The following is a 24,981-nucleotide window of genomic DNA, read 5'->3' as shown; positions in this document are numbered from 1 at the left end:
CCATTCCACTGTTACCCCTAACTTGCCTTCACTCTTCCATATGGATATTTGCTGTTTTCATGAGGAAGCAGTTGGATTTCTTAAAGCCACACTGTTTTCAAGAACATTCATCAAGATATTTTCCTTTCAAACACAACTAAATGAGCTGAAGACTTAATTTTAGCAGCAGCAAACTATTAGCTACACAAAGAATTGCCTCCATGCAGAAGCATCTCTGCTTTTCCATACCATTTCCAGCTCCCTTCCAATGGTTTCAAATTCACTCCTCCAAGTGCCTTTAACTCCACTTCCCAATACTGCTAACTCCATTTCTTCCCATACCTACTCCCAAACTAGATGTGCTTCCTTCCCCATACATTTGTACAGCTTCTTACCCCACCTTTCCACTCATTATCCTGTTTCCCTCCTTCTGATGGGGCTCACAGCCTTTCCACAAAATAAAGTGCCATCCAAAGGGGGGGGAGGGTCTTGCATTGTCTGTGCATGCAGAGTCACTTTTAGCAGTTTTAGAGGGTTAACGCACACGGACCCTTGGATTTTTTGGCAGACTAGGGAGACTCTCCAGAACTGCAGAAACCTATATACTAGTTCTGGGTGGCCCTGCTATGTCTGATGGGACATTTATAAGAGATTCATAGGGATCTTTATCTCAAGAAGTCCCATCAGACTAGAATTCTTGTTTGGTGTACTCTTATAGAATATATAACTATCTATGAGCCATATGTGGCTCTTAGGCAACAGTGGCTTTTCTCAGAGCTGTTCCCAAATGTCGCACGTGACAGACTGTCAAGGGCTTATGCCTAACAGAGTTTGAGAACTTGAGTGACAAGCTGTTTAAAATAAATTCTGTTGTGAGTATCAGTTATGAGATGATAGTTGGGAACAGTGGAAACAAGAGACAGCTTAGAAACTGTGGATGGGGAAAAGTGGCACAAGGATTTAGTAGTTCTTCCAAACTATTCTTTTGGTTTCTGTGCGTGAAAAGCTGGGTACAAAACCCAGCAGCTATTCATCCTCCTGACTTTTCTGTATTTGTTGGGGGGTGGGGGGATGCTGGATGGGAGAGCCTGTGATGATGGAGCATTTCCCACCCTCGGCTTATATGCGAGTCAATACGTTTGCCCAGATTTTGTGGTAAAATTAGGTGCCTCGGCTTATATGCGGGTCAGCTTATATGCAAGTATATATGGGTAGTTTATGTTAACTTTCCAAAACCTCCCATGTGCCATTTCAGAAGAACATGATTTTATCTTTTCCTTCATGTCCATGGCCTGTATCGGCATCAAAATATATAAAAGTAACAGCCACAGACAAGGAGGAACTCGATAAAGAGGCTGCCCTGCAAGAAAGAAGAAATGGGAAAATCCTGTGTGTCTGAGTGAGGGAAGAGGGCGAGATCGCCATATGGCACTAATCCCGTGTTCCAGGAAAGTTAAAAAATCTACTGACACGGATTCTTGATCCTTATGTGGAACATCCATGCAGAAGCATCTACATCACTACTCTATTTATCTAGTGGTGTAAATTCCCTAAATAACTTCCACAATTGGTTATACTCCAGGATATGGTTCTTTATGAACAATAATTCACTTTGCTAACAGTTGTTTCAGACAATACCTGCTCAGATTTGATTCCTGTAGCGCAGTATACATGATTTTTAAAATATATAATACATTTCTGTAGAAGGAATCAACATTTTGAACTTCTGACACCATTAAGTATTACTGTTCTTATTATTACTAGTGTTATTTGTTTACTGGCGCTCTTGGCCAGCCGGCTCTTGGCCAGCCGGCTCACAGAAGACTGCTCACTGGCAGTCTTCAAGCAAAGGTTGGATACACACTTTTCTTGGATGCTTTACGATGCTTAGGGCTGATCCTACATTGAGCAGGGGGTTGGACTAGATGGCCTGTATGGCCCCTTCCAACTCTATGATTCTATGATTCTAAGTGCATAATAATAAAAACACAATATAACCATGCAGTAAAAACAATCTAACAACCCTCCCAATATGGCAATAACTGAAGTCCACAGGCCCCCACCTCAGTAGGCCTGACCCTGCCTGGAGTGCACAGAGGACGAACCCAGATCTTCGCTGCCCTGGCCTCAACCAAATGCCTGCTGGAAGAGCTTGAGATAGATTTTACCTCCCTGATTATGCATAACTCTGCTATATAAGTCAAACATTTCTTCCCCATTCGTATTCCTTACAGGAAAAACAGCGCAGGTAATTTATTCATCTGGTGTAGCTTTTCCACAAAACGAGGAAAATTCAATTTCATTTCTTTTTCAGAAGAGCAAGAAGGCTGAGGTTTGAGCAGCAGCAGCACTTCTTTTGCCTAATCAAAAACAGAAACAGTTTAGCAATGAACTAAATATACCAATAAGTAGGTGAGAAATAATAAATACCTCATTTTGGAGGCCATGTTTAATCCACATCTTTAGTTCCTCTTTCAACTGTTTCTCATACTCTCTTGCCTCTGTCTTTGTGATTATAATCTTGTCCTTAAAAAACTCCTCGGGATCTAGGCTCTGAAAAACACCAGGAAATATTACTGTGCATCTGAAACGTCCTCAAACCAAATAGCTTCTCCCTCTCGCTTTCCCCCTCCTTTTGATAAAGCAATTATCCTGAATACCAGCAGCAATAACTAAATGTTTACTTACGTGTTTCCCTGGCCAGTTTTCTCTACTTTTTACCATGGTGTCATACAACAGAATAGATTCTCGAGGAGACAGTGAAAGATCCAAGGGGAAGCCATATTTCTCAATCTGTAATGCCAAAGAAAGAAAAATAGTAAAGCTTTTGTTGCTGTTGTTAATTTCATACTAAAAAAAACCACTGTTGAATATTGCTCGGTCAGTTGCTATAGACAGAACAAAATTTCCTTTTAAGCAAAGGAACATGTTTTTGTTTTGACAGTTAAAACTTTCTAACATAGTTATAGATCACTTTTTAATCTAATACTGTTATCAACTTACATGGTCCACAGTCAGTGCAGCACAGGGATGATAGTGATCAATAGCAAAGGCATCATCCTTCAGAGAACATACATATTTTTCTAAATCATTGTATCTCTCTCCATACACCACTGAAAACGGAATAATCAGAAATAAGTGCTCTGATGATATTTGGATTATCAATGGTTTATTGAAAATGTCCAATGCATCCTGAGACAAATATAGCTTGTTAACATAGTTCTGCAACTCTCATAAGATGGCACAAATACAGAAACTTATTCCTTGCTGTTATGTACTGTGTGTTGTATGTTCCAGGGACATACCTAATTTAACCTTGTATGATTCCGCTTGCTTTCCTATGCTTTTCTTTCCTCTTGCCACTTTCTTAACTGCTGTGGAGTTCTGTGCTAGATTTGCTTCAGTGTGTTGCCAGTACCACTTTACTGACTGCAGCCATCTGTAAAAGAAGAAAGGAAAAGAAAGAGGAAGAATAATATTTAGCGTATCAGACTATGGAGACACAGGTTCAGATTCCCCACTCGGCCATGCAGGACTCATTGTTAATCTCTTTTTCTGAAATGAAACAGGCAGATTCAGGAGGAGAGGAAAGTAGAGAAGGATACTGAGCTTTTTGTGGCATTAGCAAAATGCACTGTCTGAATGTAGCATGCGTGGGTATCCTTTCCAATGAAAAAAGAAAAGAAACTTCCATATATGCCGCCTTCAGAGACTGCGGTTATCTATGGACCAAAGGGCATAGCCTGTTACCTGATTTGTAGAAATCAGCAGAAGATGCTTAACACTCACCAAGATAAAATCAGAGTCTAGTAGCACCTTTAAGACCAACAAAGATTTATTCAAGGCATGAGCTTTAAGAACTGACCATCATAACAGTAGGAATATATAAGCAAAAGTTGATCTTGTTACATTAGTAAACTGTGTCACAACATTCAAACACAGCCACATGATAACTCTCTGTCAAACAAAATTACTGTTATGATGGTCAGTTCTTATGATGCTAAACCAAAAAAGGAACAAAACCCAACCTTAACAGGTAGGAACTCAACAGTTGAGCGGAATAAAAATAATGCACATAGAACCAAGGACCAAACGCGTTTTGACACTTCTGCCGAAGACTGCTTGCACTTGAAAGCTCACGCTTTGAATAAATCTTTGTTGGTCATAAAGGTGCTACTGGACTCCAATTTTATTTTGCTACTTCAGACCAACACGGCTACTAATTTGAAAGTCACCAAGATGAGTGTTCTCACTCATCTCTGCAGATTAATTAGCATCTAAACACCTCCCGCGGCGCCACGGGTGCCGTGGACTAAATAATTTGCTAAGGGGTACTGAGGCGGAACCTGTCCATGATGAGGAAGGGTCCAGATTGGACCCTTCCTCTGGACAGACAGATTGGTCCCTCTGATTCCCAGCCCCAGCAACTGCGAGCCACATGCAGTGCGGCTCGCAGTTGCTCCCAGCCTGATGCGGCGAGAGGCGCAAAGCGCCTCTCACCGCATCAGGACGCTACCCGAGGGAGCCCCCGGCAGCCACGCAGAGCGCGGCTGCCAGGGGCTCCCTCCCCGGCAGCCTGACGCAGCGGCCTGACATGTCAGGCCGCTGCCCGAGGGAGCCCCTGGCAGCCACGCAGAGCGCAGCTGCCAGGGGCTCCCTCCCCGGCGGCCTGACGCAGCGGCCTGACACGTCAGGCCGCTGCCTGAGGGAACCCCTGGCAGCCGCGCGGAGTGCAGCTGCCGGGGGCTCCTTCCCCGGCGGCCTGACGCCAGACAGAGCCCCCGGCAGTCACGCGGAGCGCGGCTGCCGGCGCCTCCCTGCCTCCGCCACCGCCGCGGCCCTCCCTGCTGCCGGGCCCTCCCTGCCGCCGCCGCCACGGCCCTCCCTGCCGCCGCTGCCGCCGCTGCCGCCGCCTCCGCCTCCCTGCCTCACCGCCGCTGCGGCCCTCCCTGCCGCCGCTGCCGCTGCCTCCCTGCCTCCGCCACCGCGGACAGCTGCCCCTGGCGCACGGAGCCGCCGGAGACAGCCGTCGCCATGGGACACCATACTGGGTGAGTTCCTAGCGCCCGCTGTATCCCCCTTACAGCGGGCTTTCTTTCTAGTATAAGAATAAAGGACAAAATCTATGCAATATAAAATTCTAAAAATGTGATTTAAAATGAGTTCACATGCCGATTTTTGCACAATTCTTACTCAGTGAGATGTTTTGGGTTGCTAATAGTTGCAGAAAGAGCCAAAAACGGGCATCGAATAATAGCCAGGAGATGTTCCCAAACTTCTGCACCAATTTCACCTCCAAGACAATGGACCTGAAAAAAATTAGGCTATATATATAAATAAAACATATATATTGTTACACCATAGTACACCATAGCTGTAAGATATAATTCTAGAATTTGCACATGTTATACATTTAACTTGTGGAAGACCTGCATCAGCATCATGAGGCATACTGTGTCTTCACTACATCAATATCCACAACAGATGTACTTTACCTTCTCTCATAGCAGTGAATACTTACATGGCAAACTAATAAGAGTTGAACTTGGGGATACAGCTCCATGTTCCTAGTGATCTAACAATGGACCATAGTTAGCTCTCTATCAATTGTATCCCAGATTTCAGTCCATTTACTTTATCTTGAATTACTCTGTAACTGGTATCCATGTATTGTATATACTCACATATAAGCCGACCTACATATAAGCCGAGGCACCTAATTACACCACAAAATGCTGAAAAAGTTATTGACTCATATATAAGCCAAGGGTGGTGTTTGGATAGTGGCTTTTTCTCCTTTCCTCCCCTTCCCCCCTCCAGTTTTGGACAGGATCTTTTTTCCCCTTTTCTTCCTACTTTCCTTCCTCCTCCCTCCTCTTTCCCTCTGATTCCTCTTACCTTTTCATATCCAGTCCTGTGCCCCTTCTGTTTCCTCCACTTTTAATTCCTTTCCTCCTTCTGCTCTTAGTTCTCCCTCTGAGACAGAGGCTTCTGGGCTTTCTGCAGCAGCAGCAACATATGCTAGCTTCGTACTAGCCTCGTTAAGGCAGTAAGGGGGGAAGTGGAGACTGCTCTTTCTCTCCCCTTCCACTGTCCCTCCAGGGCTTGCTGCGTCTCTACTCTGTTCCTGCTTCATCTTATTCGAGTAAGTTTACTTGTCCCCCACCTCCATCCTCTTGTCTGGCAGCTTTTTAAATACCTGCATATAAGCTGAGGGGGACTTTTTCAGCTTTTAAAAAAAGGCTTATATGCGAGTATATACTGTATTGTTACCATTATCTGATATGCAGATTAAAATATATCCAAGGTGAGTATTGCAACATCACTTTAGAGATGTTGGAACAGAAGGTAGTATGTATGGTGTATAAAAGTGAGAAAAAGTCAAAAGGAAATTCCTGGGAGATTACAAATGATGTGACACTAAAATCCCTGGAAGATCATGAGTGGGGTGAGAATAAAAAGCAAAAGGAGGAAATAACGAAGTAAGAGATAAAATAATGTGACAATAAATGGATGATTATGGTCAGATGGATAAAAGAACAATGCTTATCCAAGTTATAAAGATCAAGCAAATCAGAAGGTTAAAAGCACTAAACTAAAATCCATCTTGGGTTAGTAATAGTACAGTAAGAGGCTAAAAATGAGAATGGGGCATAGATATATAGATAGCAGTCATAATAATAGAACTGATTGTTTTAAATAGAAAGCAAAATTATATACCTCATCAAATATAACATATCTTATCTTTTTGGCCCAATCCTGGCGACGAGGTGACAAAAGTAAGATTTCTAAACACTGAGGAACTGTTACCAGTATCTAAAAAAAAATACTAAAATGTAATAACAGCTTAACATCAAAATAAAACATTTTTTCTTTACAGCAGCAATCGAAAAACAGCCAAACAGTTCACTAGCAAAGTTTACATACAAATATAAAATTATACATAAAATTAAAATACAAGGGTTAAGATTAAACCTTATTGGAAAAATTGATCACAGATAAAAGGTTATTAAAAGGCCTTTTATGGTAAAAGCCTCAGCATGGAATTTTGCCACTTTACAAGTGGTCTCAGTACACTGATCACCATGAAGGAGATAGAACAGGCTTTCTTAACCAGTGTTTTTTGAAACTCTGGGGTTTCTTCATGGGCCTGGAAGGGTTTCCTGAATGGGTGGAGGTTACACAGCTATGTACACAACTATGTTCCTCAACCATATTTTGCAGAATCATGCCACTTCAGGGGTTTCTCAAAGCCTGAAGAATATTTCAGTGGTTTATCAATGGTAAAAAAGTACAGAAGGCTGGCATAGAATTTATCCTCCTGGGAATGTAGATAGAACAGGGTCAAAATATATAGAATGAATATCCTTGTAAAAGAGGCAGTATAATAACACACACTCCTGCTTCAACTGTATTATGTTGGCAGGAGCACAGATGTTGGAAGTAGGGAATATGTCTCTTTTCCAGTAGCACTGTGGGCAGGCCATTAAAGCAGGCCAGGGAGAAAAGCTCTGTGGTATTTGGGGAATTCTAGAGCCTAAAGATAGTTCATTGGCATAAAGTTTTGAACAGCTATTTATCAGCTAAATACCAGTGATATATATTGCTGGCTAGAAATAGACTGAAAATAGAGTTTTTATAAAATAACATAATTTAATCTTGGTTATTTAACAATACTTTTAGACTTATCAATTTAATATAACACATGAGGGATAGTTTGGCTTTGACAAAACCTTTTACATTGTACTACAAATATATTCTTGTTTTCCCTGACAAGTAGTTGAATGTACTTTCCAAGCATGATATATGACCTACCTGGCTATTTAAGGAATCATGACGATAATCTCGTGTGAAAACACCACCGACTGTCAAGCCAGCTGGCAGTACTTTGTTAAAACGATTGTAAATCGTTGCCCATACTTGATTGACAAGAGCCTGAATTTAAGGAAAGCAGCATAATAGAAACACAAATGAAAACTAAGCTGCCAGATAATACAAATATGTATGTATATCTTAAAACTTGCCATGTCAAGTTTGAGTTAGACTGAATGAATATTTTATGATATAGAAAAGCAAATTATTTTGCACAGGGTCTCGGACTATCAGTTCTTTCTGTGAACTTCAGTAAGAAGATCAGGATTTCATATTTCCCTGAGTAGAAGTAATACAATGATCCATTTTATCACAGAACACCCATGTAAATCATATAATTTTGAAGGAATTTCAAGTGTCATAAATTCATAAGTCATTCCTTACCTTTGTAGGGGCAACATAAACAACCACACCATCATCGCTGTTTCTCAGGATTTTCTCCATACAATAGTAAGAGGCATATGTTTTTCCTGATGATGTAGGAGCAACAATTACTGCAGACTCGTTGTTATCCACAATGTCAAGAAGTTCTCTCTACAGATAAAGAGTACTATGATCTTATTCACACAATCTCTCTTCTCTGTGTAAATTTGTAAAGACATACAATACAATGTGATTTGCAAATAAGAGAATTTGCCCACTAGCATTCATATTGTGCTGTTTGGAACTAAGACCTGGGTTCAAACTGATTCTCCAGCTATGACCTTTACTGGATGAACCTGGGCCAATATTTCTTTCTGTCCAAACATAAGTTTGCTGTGAAGAAAAACAGAAACACCCATACCTAGATGTCACCTTGATATCCTTGGAGAAACGTTGGAGTATAAATGCAAATTATTATTCTTGTAGGGGGTCACAAAAAAGTTGTCATCAGTATCATGGGTAACCATTCTTATCAGCTAATTTACCACCAAAACTTGTCGCCATTAAACAACTTTTACTAAGGTGTAGATAACTATATCTTCTTCCCATTAGAGGTAAAAACAACTTGCTTTAAAAGGTATTTTATATAAAAGAGCTCAGTGGAATGGACTCTTTACCTCTCCCCATCTTCCCCTTAAAATTGCAGCATCCGCCAAAGCTTCTAAAATCACACAACTATGCATAAATCATAGTTTCATGCTAAGCATCAACAAAAGAAAAATGCAGCTAACAAGAGATCTAGAACCATACTGTCGACCCTAACATGTGTTTATGTTTTTTATGGCCAAGCTTATTGAAGTAACTTTTTCATTAAAAAAAGAAAAAGGAAAATTCTTTTTTGTATATACTTTATACCTGCCATGTATCTGGAATAAAATGTTCCACTCTGGGATCATAATCTTTTCTCTCTTCTCGTATGAGATAATGACCCATATACTGTAACTGAAAGCGAGATGACCCCATGCCAACAGCATATTTTGAACGCTTCTTTTTCAGGTTCTTTCTCTCATCTTCCAAATCCTGAAAACATTCAGAGAATTCAATCTAGTGGCATATTTAAAATGAGTATTTTTCTTTCATAACTGTTCATGCACTGTTCATAACACATAGCACCAGTATCCATGTGTATGTAATGTATGTATGAATGCTATCATCTCCCATTTTGAATGACTATTCTTAAATCACATTATTAAATTAAAAAGTTAACACCGTGTAGTGCCATGTATTGCACGAACAGAAATAGCAGTCTGGACACAATCCAGTTTTCTCTGTCCATTAGTCTGCCACAAACTAACAATGACAACAAAAACAAAAACCTTCTATTAACGTCTATGCTAGCAGAAGTGGACCACAAAATATACGTTATCATTTCCTGTACTAAAGTATTGTGACATAATGTTACAATATGCAAACAGGCAGCTAACTTCTAAGGAGGTCAACATAGATTTGCACTACTACAGCTAAAGCTTCTTGCAACCAGAGCAGATGGTTTCAGAAAATCCAGCTAAGATGTTTATATTGATATGCAAATAGTACCATAATTATACATTTACCTTGAGGTATTTTAAAGTAACTGCCAAGTTGTCAAATCCAAGGGCCCTAAGGTATTTGCCAATCTGTTGGAAATCAGTCTCCTTCAATAAATCATCATAATTTATAAGCACTGAGTGGATAATTCTCATAACTTCAATTGCTTCATTAAAATTTCCAGGGATCTTACCTAGAGGTGGGGGAAGCACAAAAATTCGCTCACTCATAATCAAATCCACTTATATCGAGAAACCTCTCATTAATTTGATAAATTGTACAAGATGATTAAATGATAATTTATTTATTTGTTTGTATGTTTGTTTGTTAGTTAGTTATACTTGTAGGTTGCTTCTACCAGACAGTCTTGTGGCGGCTAACAACAGATCAAACATACAATAAAATACATAAAATCATGCAAAACCCAGACTCTCAAACACAGCATAACAAAAAGCCTCCCAGCCTGTTTCCCCCCAGCCTGCCAAGTCCCCAGGGATGGTGTTACACCAGAGGAGAGGGTGAAATCTTTTGTCGGTTTGGCCTCACCAAAAGCCTAGTGGAAGAGCTCCATCTTGCAGGCCCTGTGGAACTGTCAGTTGCTTGGCAGGGGTCGAATTAGTCGCACCAAATAAGGACTCAACAAATACACTTTTTTAGCATGAAAATGGCCACAGCTGTTTTATTATTTGAGAGTGGCATAGACTGGAAGGGGACACACCCTCTCATGGTCAGCTGACCACAAGGCAGCCCTTTTACCCCACAGGTCTCCATTCACAGGTCATGCTGGCTCACATGCCTGCTTTCCCGGACATCTGACCTGCAGCTTGTGGGAGGTGGCAGCTGTATGCAAATTTGCCGGGCGTCTTTTGCCTCTGCTGGGTTTCGCGTGCCACCCGGAAATGCAAGCTCCCCAAGCGGGCTCCGCATCCACACAGCCCCCCAATGGGCCCCCCTTTTACTAGGGATGCCAGCATGCAAGCTTGGCCCCTTGGAAACTATCCGCTTCCAGCCAACCAACCGCCAGCTCTGACAATAACTCCACACAAACTCCTCCTGTTTATTTATCTTTCATAACAAACAACACAACTGTTACAACCCTTTAAACACAACAGTATTGAGGGAGGGTGGGGGGTGTTCGCTTTAACGCTGAAAGGGAGAAGAGGCAGAGCAGACTGGCTCTGCTCCCTCTAATGGAGCACTTTTATTTGCCCCTCCCCTCTGCTGCTGCTTCAAGGCTGCTTCTAGGGAGGCTGGGACTTGTAGTCCCTGTTCTCCCTCTCAATGTCCTTTTCAGTGCTCCTGGACCCCGTGGCAGCAATGGCCCCTTAGCTGACACTCAGGTGCTCAGGTGATAGGGCCCTTAGCACTTCTGGGAGCTCATTCCACCAGACAGGGGCCAGGATCAGGTGATTTCTGTGGGCCAAGGATCACCATCCTATAGAATCCACAGAGCGAAGAGCCCTGTGGAGGGCATAAGGAGAGAGATAGTCTCTCAAGTACACTGAGGGTACACACATATGATCTTAAAGGTCCCTTAAATATTTTTTATACCTAAGAGCACCCAGATTCTGGTTTCATTACAACAAACAACATGGAACCTGCACGAAACAGGAAGTTTGTCTCATAAATGCTCTGCATAGAACTTTGAAATTCTGTCAGCTGCAAACCATCCTTTCTCTAAGCATATTTGTGTACCTGCATATTTATGCAGGGTGACCCACTTAACAAATGAATAAATATTTGAGATGTAGGGCCCATGTCTTCTTTTACAAGATAGTAGCTGCAAAGCTATTAGAATAATACCAGCTTTCATGCAAAACATGTTATTTAAATGCACAATTGTAAAATTAAATCCCAGTCACATTTGACAAAGATCATTTGTATTTACATTCAACAAGAAGTATGCAAAGAGTCAGGGAAATTTCCTATTTTTTAAAAAAATCAATAAAGCTTACCACCTCAGCAACCTGTTCCAGCAACAGAATTTACAATGAATGCTAAGGAGGGGGTCTCTTCCCAAATAGACCTTCATTCAGTTTTCTCCACAGGATACTAGACTGCTCTCAAGGACACACAGAGGACATATATGCAATTCAACCCTTCTTGGATCTCTGCACCTCACAGTCAGCACACATCTTCATTGTCATTTTTCTCCATAGGAATATATTGTAGCAACTTAAGTTTTATTCCCCTGTCTGTTCTTCTCATTGGTATTCTCACCGGCTTCATCTACTTTTTATTCCTGGTTTCCCTTCCCTTATTTAATTAATTAATATTTACTAATTAATGTTAATTAATGTTATGATCATATCAGATACTAAAGATATATATTATTCCTTACTGAAGAAATCACACTTATAGCTTCTTTTTCACTAATTGTATTTCAAAATATATCTAGATAGCAAGTAACATATTTCTTTGGATTTTCTCCATATTGAGGCTATTTAATTTCCATCTTTCTGCATTTAATTCAGTTATGTTATTAGAGGTATGTGTTTTATTTATATGTTCCAGTAATTATACAATCTACAAACAGGTAGCATTTTTCTTTTCCTATTTCTTTTCAAATAAGAATCAAGCATCTTGTAATAAGAATCAAGCATCCTTCTTTGACCAAGTGACAGGTTTGCTGGATCGTGGAAATTCGGTTGATGTTGTTTACTTGGATTTTAGTAAAGCTTTTGATAAGGTTCCTCATGAAGTTCTGATGGATAAATTGGACTGCAATCTGGATTTCCAGATAGTTAGGTGAATAGAGAATTGGTTAGAGAACCGCACTCAAAGAGTTGTTGTCAATTGTGTTTCATCAGACTGGAGGGAGGTGAGTAGCGGGGTACCTCAGGGCTCGGTGCTCAGTCCAGTACTTTTTAATATATTTATTAATGATCTCGATGAGGGGGTGGAGGGACTACTCATTAAGTTTGCGGATGACACCAAATTGGGAGGACTGGCAAATATTCCAGAAGACAGAGACAGAGTTCAACGAGATCTGAACACAATGGAAAAATGGGCAAATGAGAACAAAATGCAATTTAATAAAGATAAGTGTAAAGTTCTGCATCTGGGTAAGAAAAATGAAAAGCATGCCTACTGGATGGGGGATATGCTTCTAGGTAGCACTGTGTGTGAACGAGACCCTGGGGTACTTGTGGATTGCAAGCTAAACATGAGCAGGCGAATGCCATTTTGGGCTGTATCAACAGGGGCATCACATCAAAATCACAAGATGTCATAGTCCCATTGTATACGGTACTGATCATACAGCACCTGAAGTACTGTGTGCAGTTCTGGAGGCCTCACTTCAAGAAGGACGTAGATAAAATTGAAAGGGTACAGAGGAGAGCGACAAGGATGATCTGGGGCCAAGGGACCAAGCCCTATGAAAATAGGTTGAGGGACTTGGGAATGTTCAGCCTGGAGAAAAGGAGGTTGAGAGGGGACAGGATAGCCCTCATTAAGTATTTGAAAGGTTGTCACTTGGAGGAGGGCAGGATGCTGTTTCTGTTGGCTGCAGAGGAAAGGACGCGCAGTAGTGGGTTTAAACTACAAGTACAACGATATAGGCTAGATATCAGGAAAAAAATTTCACAGTCAGAGTAGTTCTGGCTCAAAGCGGCCTTCCCATTCCTCTCCCCACAACAGACACCCTGTGGGGTGGGTGAGGCTGAGAGAGCACTGATATCACTGCCCGGTCAGAACAGTTTTATCAGTGCTGTGGCGAGCCCAAGGTCATCCAGCTGGTTGCATGTGGGGGAGCGCAGAATCGAACCTGGCATGCCAGATTAGAAGTCCGCACTCCTAACCACTACACTAAACTGGCTCTCATAGTAACACATGATCCAAATATGTCTGAAGATTTTTATATTACCATTCTTAACTGACTGTTATTCATTGTTGGCCTAATTTCAAGTAAAGTGATACAGGGACAGGGGTTTCAAACAACAATGTATGAATGGGAAGGCGACTGTAAGCCGCTTTGAGACTCCTTCGGGTAGGGGAAAGCGGCATATAAGAACCAACTCTTCTTCTTCTTCCTTCTGTTAATGAGCCATCTCTGAAATACTATGGTCATTTCAAAAGTGCTACTTTCACACACAGACACACACTTTTTCACCATGCACTCTTCGATGGACATTTTTGGGAAGTTCTAAGTTGACTGGAATCAAATTAATCAAGGCATCTCAGTATTGTTGCTATAGCACTAAAATGCTTGGTATAGTGCTATAGTGCTCAACTTAGAACTTAAAAAAAATGTTCACAGATGATTGTATGGCAAACAAAGGTGGAAAAAAAGCAGCACTATGGTCATTTTAAACAGCACAGCACAGCAATTCAGAAGCACAATAAAAGGGTAGAAAATGGAAGAAAGTAGTTTCCCTCAAAAGTGACTTGATTATGCTATGCTAACCTGACATAAATGGGTTTGTATGAATAGGTAAACAAATTCTGCTATAAGCCAATTATTAAAATGGGCCTGGCTGAAATGACAGAAAAAATCCATTAGCAACCAGTTGAAAATGGCTTTAAAACATTGATTTAATTTTTAAAATTATCTTGAATCTTAGTACAAGCCCAAGCATCATTTTTCCAGGCCCAATTCCACCCTGTTTTACACACACACACACACACACACAACATTTTCTACATACATATTAATAATTACATGAGACTTTCCTATTGTATTCCCTGATATAAACTGCCCTTATCATGATAATATACTTGCAGACTGAACCAGAGTCCTGGACTGTGTCAAATAATACAATAGCAATGTATATAATAGCCATTCTATACATTCCCATACCTTTATGACAGCGTTCCATCCACATGCCAAAGCAAATGTTCAATACTGCCATTTCAGCAGTACATTTCACAGATGCTTTTCGACAGGTTTTCAGAAATTCCTGTAGACAACTCATGCCATAAGTCATATTCTCTTCAATTTTTTCTTCAATTGTCGCTGCAAATGTAGCCCAACGACGCTCTTGTTTTTTGTTTTCTTCAGCTTGTATTCTTTTCTGATTTTCCTCAATAATAATTTCTGCCTTTGTCTTCTGTGACCAAAAAGAATAACATAACATCAGTCCAATTGCTTTTGCTGTATCAGATGCTGCTTTAGTAGATTGTTGTTGTTTTTTTAAGCCAGAAGTAGCTAACCTTGATTTTAGACCCAGTAGATTGGTAGACAAACCTTCACTGGTATATTGAACTCGATACATCTAAAAGGCCAGAGCTAACTTACAACAACTACCTGTAGTACTTTGAAATTCGTGAACTAATATTAACGAGTGCCTGACAAAGAGTCTGACGAAGAGTGCTTGCACTCGAAAGCTCACGCCCTGAATAAATCTTTGTTGGTCTTAAAGGTGCTACTGGACTCTGAATTTATTGTGCTACTTCAGACCAACACAGCTACCCATTTGAATCTAATATTAACCAAAATATTGATGCCTGGGGAGGGATCATGGCTCAGGGGCACAGCATCCGATTAGCACACAGAAGACCCCGGTTCAATCCCTAGGGCCTCTGCTTAAAAGGATCAGGTAATAGGTGATGTGGTTAAAATCAGAACACATATATTAAGGAAATATATAAAACAGTTACAAGTTGAATAGACAACATAAAACAATTGATAATTAACACATAGAGATTATTTATGACTCTTACATGCATTTTCTTGCTCTTCTTGGCATCAGTATAAGCTTTCTTTGGGTTATCTCGTTGAGTAACAATTGTCTTTGAATAGATACCTTCCAGTGTTTGCCCATAAAAACGAAGATATGTTTGCATTTTTTGTTTGTTTCGTAGAGCCCATGGGTCTTTGGCTGTTCAATCAAGACATATTAATGGAGTTATACACATGTGGCCCCAGCCCTCATAACATTACATCTCCTTGAGATTTTGATCTCGGCTAAACTTCACCAAGATTTTTGGTTTCCCTGTTTGGTGGCAACAGTTCATATTCCCTTGTACTCCTGCTATTCTCCAAGTTGCAATATAAATTGTATCTACTTCTCTTTTGACATAGCAAAAAAACTTGATCCAGTTTGGTCTAATTAACCCCATATCCAGCACAAGAAAAGAATCTCTTTGCTCACAACTAAGACCTAGCCAGAGTCTGCACTTACTTTGTTTACTCCATTGTCAATCCTGTTGAATTCAGATCGCTTTGAACTCGAGTCTTCCTCTCCCCACCCTCCTCATTGAAACAGGAAAGTCTTCTGCACGTGGTTAGGGAGGTTCTGAAGAGGGGGGGGAGGCAAATGGAGACTCTTTCTCTGTTTTCTTGAAGGGGGGGGAGAGGATCCAAGAAGTCAGAGGAGGGAGGAAAAATCCTTTCTTTTCTTGAAGGGGGGGGGGAGGATTGAAGAAGGCAGAAAAAAAAATCCAACAGAAGTTGAGAGAACTTAGGGGCTTCTCCTTTAAGGCAAGTTTGTCACATGACAACCTGTAGCCAATCACGGGTCCTCTACCACGGAGGAGAGCCCAGATTCAAAACAAACAGGATTAAAAGCAGTCTAAGATATAGCACAATAAAGGTAGGGTCACTCCGGATCAATCCTTCTTGCTGCAGAAAGAAATTTTAAATCGTCCCAAATCCAAACGGAAATCGCATTCTGTGTAGAGGGCAGGGACTGAATCGACCTGGGGTTGGAACAAAAGCTCCGTGCAGTTTACACCCTAGATGCTGTAATACTGCAGCATCAAATGCTGTGGAACAAGACATTCAAGTGGAACAACACATTGCCAGGTCCACATCACTGACTTGAGAACTAATGTAAGCCAAAGAGACCTATTTTAACTTTCAGGAAGGTATAGAACTATAAATGGTGATAAGGAACCCAGCCTGCACAGTCCATGGCACCCAACAAAACGTCACCTATTTATGGTGCAAATCTGCAGAGATGTGTATCCTGTCTTCATTTGGAAAAAAATATTTTTCAATCTTCCCACAGTTCTCTGGAACAGAATTCTTAAGGACTTCAATATTGATTTTCATGAAAGTATGTCATTTTGCTGAAACTGTTGTTAAGATTGTTGTGGGGGCATATAAACACTATTAAGGGAAAGATTTTAGAGTCGGCTGGCCAGGTTTGTGCTGATGTCTGTTTTATGGTTTATTGTGTATTTCTTCTTGAGAGCCAGTTTGGTGTAGTGGTTAGGAGTATGGACTTCTGATCTGGCAAACCGGGTTTGATACTGCACTCCCTCACATGCAGCCAGCTGGGTGACCTTGGGCTCGCCACAGCACTGATAAAGCTATTCTGATCGAGCAGTGATATCAGGGCTCTCTAAGCCTCACTCACCTCACAGGGTGTCTGTTCTGGGGAGAGGAAAGGGAAGGTGACTGTAAGCTGCTTTGAGACTTCTTCGGGTAGAGAAAAGCGGCATATAAGAACCAACTCTTCTTCTTCTTACGTATCCACATGAAAATCTATATCTTGAATAAAACGTTGTTGGTTTTAAATGTGCAACTGGACTCTAGTTTTATTCTATACTCTGTCCAGTTAACCACTAGGAGTCCTTGTTTCTGATTAATATTCATTAATAGTTGGATAGGGGGTGAGTGTGGGAAATTCTGGAGTTATTGTATGACAGGAAAAGGGGTAGAAAGGGCTCATCTGCTAGAACTGAGCCCAGTCAACCTGTTATGACTGCAGGTTTTAACAAGACCTTTCCTGAAAGGCCCTGAAGATTCCAAGCATTTTATTGTATAACTAGATTTAAAGGCCATTGTATGTTAAAATACAATGGGCGCTAGCAGGCCTTCTCTTGGCCCCAGCTGCCTTGCAGCCCTGCTTCCACCCCCCCCCCCAGAAAAGGACTCCCCCCATCACTGGCAGAATGTCAGCAGCATCTAAACAGATGTTTTCCCAGCAAAACAGCTGTGCCTCATTGCTGGAGGGGGAAAGACTACAATTCCCCAAATGCACCGAGCAATCGCGCCTACACTTCCAAGGGCTGGCCTGCAACGGCAACATCCTGGCAAATGTCCCGCGAGCACTGACTCCATTTCCCAGAAGGCAATGGGAAAGCGCGTGATTCCTTAGCGTCCGGCCACTGGAGGGTTCAGAGACAACATTTCCCAGCAGGCACAGGGGAGTCTTGTTTACAGGGGTTGCCTCGATCGCCAAGTGCGCAGTTCCAGGAGGAACTTTGATATCTGTCGCCAGCTGGTAGATCAAGGCCAAATCGCTGCAATGTTCCTGCAGTACTAACTCAACGAGTACTGAGACAGGATCTACACTCTCAAGGTGTGAAGCTTACTCCATGGCTTGATAGGCACAGACTCAGCTGGGGCCAGTTGAAGAGTTGGGCTTGTCGCCCCCCGACACAGGCTTTGCGGTGGGGTCCCCCCTCCTGCCCCAGGCCCTGGCCTTGGGGCAGGGAAAGGAGCAGGGCCAACACATCTCCGACGTGGCAGTCCTACTCCTTTCCCTGCTGCAAAGCCTCACCCAGTCGGCATGCTCACCACTCAGTACGGGATGTCTTGGACGGGCCTTGGCCCTGGACTGACACTCGGAGGGGCCAATCAGCCCCCTCGAATTTTTATCCCCAACTCCCCCCCCCTTTCTCCACCCACAATGTCCTTACTGCTTTATTTCTACCACTACCACAGAGTGGTTTACAGATATTTTTTAAAAGTATAAAATGTAGGGAGTCCTGAATACCTTATCAGGGTAAAATCTCACACAGCCCAGTTCAACTTTTCCCTTCTCTACTCTTTCCCTGCTTCCTTCCCTTTCTCCCACTGTTAGTAGCCAGGCCCTGCCATGCTCTACAGGGACAGTTTATAGTCGTCTGAAACATAAATGCCTTTCTACTACACCTCCAAATATAACCTGCAATGTGTTATCTGGCAGAAATAGACTTTGGAACAGATGGAAATAGATTCTATACACAAAAGATACATAGCCCGTGCTCAGGCAGCCATCATGGACTGCAGCCAGTTCGCAGGTTTCCAATTCCCAAACACTTTAGATTAGTCAGATGGCTAGGGGCTGATTCACTGCTGGCTTGCTCTCACTATCCAAAGCTGGGATATATGTCTTTGGGACAATAGGATATCTGATCAAGTGTCACTAATATACCTCTACTCCCAATCTCCCCATCCTTGTTACACCCTCAAAACTCAATTAGTAATTTTCCTTCCCTTTGAGATGTTCTGCATGTGGCAGGCTGATATCAGAGTGGTTGCCCCAATTAGCACGAGCTAGATGGCAACTCCCCTATCACAGAATTAGACTTTTCCACCACAGCCAAACACCGAGTCAACATTTCATGCATCTCTCTTTCTTTTCTAGGAAGACATGGGAACAACCCTCACTTGCAAAAGTTCTGTACGTGCACTGATAAAATCAAGATTTTCACCAAATTAGAAGTTTTAATTTTTACCATGAAATTCTCCCTTGGTCCTGTCATAATCATCACTGAGAAGTTTCCCTGAATGCCAGTGCCGAAGTTCATCAAATTCTTTCTGCTGTTTTAATGAGACAACCACCGGATCATCCCTAAAAGTATAGTTAACAGTCAAAAAGAATCCCTAAAAGAATATATATTTAATATATTATGATGATTAAATTACTAAAACAATCATTTTATTTGCAAACTCTCTTTATCAGATTCAGAGTACCTTTATTGGCATAAAATTGCAAAGCCTAAAACCCTCTTTATCATTAAGCCAAGAGTGAACAAATTAGTAATCGTTTATTGAAATAGATCATGTTCTGATACTTATTGTCAAAAACCTATGGCACCTACAGAGCATGACTTTCTTGTTTTCTCCTCTGCTGTCCCCCAAATTAGACAGCTCTCCCACAGAAACAGCAACTGTGGGGGGCAGGGATTTGGAGTTTCAAATATAGATAAAGGTAAAGGTATCCTCTGTGCAAGCACCGGGTCATGTCTGACCCTTGGGGTGACGCCCTCTAGCGTTTTCATGGCAGACTCAATACGGGGTGGTTTGCCAGTGCCTTCCCCAGTCATTACCATTTATCCCCCAGCAAGCTGGGTACTCATTTTACCGACCTCGGAAGGATGGAAAGCTGAGTCAACCTTGAGCTGGCTGCTGGGATTGAACTCCCAACCTCATGGGCAGACAGCTTCAGACAGCATGTCGGCTGCCTTACCACTCTGCGCCACAAGAGGCTCATTCTCAAATATAGATAGAACCCTGCAATTGGGCATATAATATCCTGGAGCCATTTTGGCTTTGGAAAAATATCATGGATGAGTAGGCAAAGAAACCTCTTCCCTCACACCATGGTCCTGATCTGAAATGAAGCCTACAACCCTGGGAAAATAAGTTTCCCACAGCTCCCAACTGGATGAAGGGAAGAGGGTTTAGAAGAACTCCAGACTGACCGTTTACGCACTGGAGCTTTCATACTGGGCTGCAGGCAGGAGTTTTAATTGTGGCAAGTTGTCCTACTTCTTCCTGCACCCACATGGGGGATCACCCAGTCCGGTGTGCCTCACCCCCCCCCCCCAATTTGTGCTCCTGCATGGAAGCTGGGGCAGTGAAGTTCTCAGTGCATAAACGGTCATTGATTCTCATTTGATATAGGCCTCAGCCAATTAAGAGCTTCTGGGATGAAGTGACTGTTTCCCCAATAGCACATCAGCAGCAATCTGGCCAGTGTTCTGAGGTTATCTGGAAGTGAGGTGATTGCAGGTGTCAACTTTATGAGATCCCACCCTTTGAAGGGGGATGATTTCATCCCCTTTCCCTAACATACAGAGCCTGTTCCCATTCCCTGAAAATGAAGAGGGCTTTGTTTTCATATTGTCCCAGTGGAGGCATCCAAGGATTCAGCCTCATTCTATACAAATCAGCCTATTTATCAGCCACATTCTATTCTATGCAGATCCCAAGAGGTATTCTCCTAGAACCCTAAGGGCCAATACTTTGAAAAATGTTGGGTTTCTGTGTTGACAGATATACCGTCATTCCTGATGATTGATACTCTCTCTACAGAGAAGTGTTATTTAGATGTAATAGTAGGACTCATAAAGGGTATACAATTTCTGTGGATGTGTGTGCTACCAAAGATATTGACTTATTTTCATTTGATTTACATTATAGATGCTATTTCTAGAAGTTTTTATAGTTTGCATTATTTTAATGCTGGATGCAAGCAATCCCTGTTTTTGATGCAATGAAGCTATCTGTTACACATAATATACTTCTAGTAAGGGCTTGGAGGAGGAGCGTGTTTCATGGCTTAAGTGTCACTCAGTACTTAATACCCACTCAGGGCAGCTGTCCGGCCCCTGAGTGCCTCCTCCTCCAATGGGCTTGCCTGTCTGTCCAGCTGCCAGCCAATCACCTTTTGTCTCCTACCCCTGACCATGCCCTGCTCCTTCCACTTCCCTCCGAGGCTTGGAGGCTGCAGATCCCTGCTGCATGGCAGCTGCTCTTGCCAGTGTGTTCCCTAACAGTTGCCGGCAGTCTTTCCAGGGGGAGGCGTTTGCAAGGTTCTTCCACCCCACCCCAATCTAGCACCCGTTGTATTCCTGAATGCAAGGGGCTTGGCCCCTACTCTTACATAATGATCTTATCCAACATGCATTCATTGCAATCGAATGAAAACAAGCGATACCTTCTTAAAAATGGCATATCACTTAAAATATCTCCAGTGAATGCATCCACTAAGGTATTTGTAATTGGTATAAATCCTGGATTAAGAAATGTTTTCTTGGATTCCTTGCCTGTACCAGGAAAATGAAATATTGTTGAAAAGATTAATACAACTACAACACGAAATACAGGTGATTCTGAATTATAGGGAAAATATTGGAATATTGGAAACTTACAAGGATAATTTTGACAATTATAGGAGGTATGCTTCTTTTGGAAATTGGGTTTATTTATGTACTATGATGGAATTTACACTGATTGTAACTTTACTGTAATTTTGTGTACTTACGAAACCACCACTGATGAAAATTCAACATTGAAAACGGCATAAATCTAGAGTTCGTTTTTGTTGCTTCATTAATTATTAAAATGGAGATAAGACATTTTGATATTTGATTCAATATTTTATTGATGGGAATTGTATAAATATTATACTATATATGGATTTTGATAGCCTGGGACAGGCTCTTTTTTGTGTTGGAAAAAAATTAATACAGCAACAGCTGAAAAACAAGCAACGTTTTCTATTGACTGTACTTTTGCAATGTATTGTCAGACATTGTTTGAATAGATGAACACACATGAAGCCGCTGTATATTGAATCAGACCCTTGGTCGATCAAAATCAATCCTGTCTACTCAGACTAGCAGCAGCTCTCCAAGGTCTCAGGGAGAGGTCTTTCATGTAATCTACTGCCTGGTCCTTTCAAACTGGAGATGCCATGAATTGAACCTGGGACCTTCTACATGCCTTTCCAATGAGCAATAACCCTTCCCAAAAACCAAGCTAAAATTCCTGGTTCAAATTTCATCTCCACTATGAACCAACATGGTAGCCTTAGAAAAGTCCCAATGAACACATAGCACCAGATGTAAAACTAGTTAAAATATATAACACATTAAAAATAACCTATATAAAATGTAAACATAGAATTATGACCCTAAGTACAAAGCTTCCTGTTGGTTATTAAGTAGGTATGGTTTTGGCAGCAGCATCTTGAGATTATTATTATTATTATTTATTCCTTTATCTAAAGAAAATCTAGGCAAATACTACAGGGATTGATGAACCATCACAAAAATGCAACCAAAATATCTGCACTGAAATAGAACAATCAAAATAAATTATACTTTCAAATAATTCTTCTTTCAAATAATTAAAGGGCAATAGTCCCAATGTAATGCCAGAATCAACTTTGCTATAGCAGCATAGTAGTATCATGTAATCAAGCTGTCTAGTTCCCAGTCAACTAGCTGTAGAGCAAGGTTGGAGATGATTCAAGACACAGCTTGCTAAATGCATTTTAGCATTCAATTATGTTGCTATTAAAGAAAACCATACCTACTTAATAACCAACAGGAAGCTTAGCAAAACAGACTTGCCCTCACATTTTTGCGCAGTGCTATATTTAGCATATGCTATTATATCCCATCACTAGAGGATTAAGATGTTAAACTAAGTATCTGAAAAAACAATTTGCTAATAATGAACCAAGGGCTTTCACAAGTCAGAAAAGGGGATATCTGTCTTGCTGTTAAATGTAATTAATATTACATTTTAATTGTTATTAATATTTACAGATATATCTCTGTGAAGTGCCACCAAATCACAGTCAATTCATGGCAAGTCCAACAAAAGACTTTCAATGCAAGTGAGAAACAGAATTGGTAGGCATTTATTTTTGTTTTTTTAATAAGCTTTAAAACAGTTTGGCAGTGACATGTTTTAATATATAATAGCTGTACTGCATTGTAGTGCATAGATATTTAAATATTAAAATGTTTGTAATATAATAAATTACTTCAACATTAATTATTGCATTATATAGATATATATGAGAGATCCTATAAATATATAGAAGAATATAAACTCCTATGATATGATGGTGAGAGAAAGTATCTATAGAAGATATTACCTTTGCTAGTTAAACACTTGTTTTCAAGAAAATGTTTAGTAGTTGTACGCAGAGGAAAAGAACTCCCAATTCTGACTGTTCCCAACAGTGTTGTAACCTGTTTCCACAAAAGTTCATAATCTCTTTCAATTTTTGTTCCTATCTCCAAATCAAACCCTAAGAAAAACATATTGTGAAAATTAACATATGACAGTTTTATTCAAAATATAACAATTCAAAAAAAAAAAAACAATCAGGAAATCTGTGAGAAGTTTGGGTGTTATCTCTCTTATCCCCCCCAGACTTTACCTGTTCCCCGCTCCCATTTTAGTGGCAGCCTGAAACAGCCTCTCCCAACTACTGCTCCCCCCCCCCAATCTTCTCACTTAAGTCATTTTCTTTTACAGCCCCGGACCCCTTGTATCTGGGCATTCCACATGAGGAAGGGCTACTTGACGAGTACATGGAATAATCAGCAGGTGGGAAAAGCTTTAAACACCCTTGTGCCTCACTACTATTGTTTAGGTGTTTGGTATACTCCCATGCGTCTCTTCCACATATGGACCTTTGGTCTGTTTTTGACATTGCGTGGTGGAATTCCTACCAATTACATTATCATTATTTTGCCATTCTGTTCCTGAGGATCCCTTCACTCCCAAGAACAAATTGTTGAGGACGGGGTTAGTGGGCTTCTGCAGGAGGAGGCAGAACAATCCTGCCTTGTGAGCTTTCCTCTGCTGACAGACCTCACAGGATACATGTGATGAAGCTTAACCCAGAGTTAAAGCCACTTTGAGAGAAATCAATGCTTTTAAGTGTGCTTTAATGCCACACGGGTCTATGGACTTTGATTTGAGCTTCTCAGTTTGTGCCTCTGCATGTGTAGCTAGAATATTTTATGCTGACGACCTTTTTTTTGTTTGTTTCATTTGACATCCCCTCATTAACTGTTGTTGGTCCTAATCTCTGGTTCTGATATTCTATACTTATGTGTTTTTATTGAATTATTTTATAACTTTAAATGCTACTTTTAATGTTAAAATGCTTTAACCCTAATCGGGTAGAAAGGCAGTACAAAATGTTTTAAATAAACAAGCAGGCAAATAAAATATTTTTAAATTAAAAAAAAACAGTTTTGCTATTCAAGAACGCTGCCATGTAAACCAAGTCACATTGTGTGCTTTTAAAAAGAATTATTAAGGGAGGAGAGCACAATTTTTAAAAATTAGCTCTTCTTCAATGGACACACAATACTGTCTAACTCTCCAATGCATTATACTCTGGATACAAAAAAGTGAAGACCGTATGTCCTGGACAATCAGTACAAGTCTATAATTATGCCAGAGGGAAGTAAATCAGCAACATTCCTTTCAGAAACTTACAGGTCTAGTATCTTTATATGCAGAATAAACAATTAGCAGTCAAATGCTCTAAAAAGAAGAAAATACCTGAATGTTTTTCTGCTTCATAATAAAACACAATGTTCTTCCACAAGAGATTATCACTCAGATCAGGAAGGACAGAAAAATCAATCTTCCATGACACTTTAGCAAGATTTTGTAGAACAACAGATTCACAAAGTTTATACTGAAAAGAAAAATTTAAAAAATATGAGTAGAATCTGTTCACATAGATATTTGAGTTTCAC

The 24,981-nt window shown here is 40.9% G+C and overlaps 1 protein-coding gene across 4 annotated transcripts in view; it reads right to left on the bottom strand.

Moving 5' to 3' along the window:
• The window catches only part of DDX60 (DExD/H-box helicase 60), a 67,835-nt gene that overhangs the window by 19,402 nt on the left and 23,452 nt on the right, over window positions 1-24,981 (bottom strand). For 3 of the 4 annotated variants that reach the window (XR_013224703.1, XM_077353647.1, XM_077353646.1), the window contains exons 9-26: window positions 24,782-24,920; window positions 23,355-23,510; window positions 21,402-21,510; window positions 19,195-19,310; window positions 15,466-15,623; window positions 14,603-14,852; window positions 9,828-9,994; window positions 9,130-9,294; window positions 8,236-8,385; window positions 7,795-7,914; window positions 6,700-6,795; window positions 5,501-5,554; window positions 5,173-5,288; window positions 3,285-3,418; window positions 2,983-3,092; window positions 2,668-2,772; window positions 2,410-2,532; window positions 2,212-2,339 (exon numbers count right to left, since the gene is read on the bottom strand). Coding sequence is in view for 3 of the 4 variants with exons in the window: in XM_077353647.1 (XP_077209762.1) it covers window positions 2,212-2,339; window positions 2,410-2,532; window positions 2,668-2,772; window positions 2,983-3,092; window positions 3,285-3,418; window positions 5,173-5,288; window positions 5,501-5,554; window positions 6,700-6,795; window positions 7,795-7,914; window positions 8,236-8,385; window positions 9,130-9,294; window positions 9,828-9,994; window positions 14,603-14,852; window positions 15,466-15,623; window positions 19,195-19,310; window positions 21,402-21,510; window positions 23,355-23,510; window positions 24,782-24,920 (2,396 nt within the window). In the remaining variant the exon portion in view is untranslated. The remainder of the gene's footprint in view (window positions 1-2,211; window positions 2,340-2,409; window positions 2,533-2,667; window positions 2,773-2,982; window positions 3,093-3,284; window positions 3,419-5,172; window positions 5,289-5,500; window positions 5,555-6,699; window positions 6,796-7,794; window positions 7,915-8,235; window positions 8,386-9,129; window positions 9,295-9,827; window positions 9,995-14,602; window positions 14,853-15,465; window positions 15,624-19,194; window positions 19,311-21,401; window positions 21,511-23,354; window positions 23,511-24,781; window positions 24,921-24,981) is intronic. The other variant, XM_077353648.1, reaches the window with a different exon arrangement.

Source organism: Paroedura picta, chromosome 10 (genome assembly GCF_049243985.1).
Source record: "Paroedura picta isolate Pp20150507F chromosome 10, Ppicta_v3.0, whole genome shotgun sequence".
Lineage (NCBI taxonomy): Eukaryota > Metazoa > Chordata > Lepidosauria > Squamata > Gekkonidae > Paroedura > Paroedura picta.
This window is presented reverse-complemented; position numbering and strand designations above follow the sequence as displayed.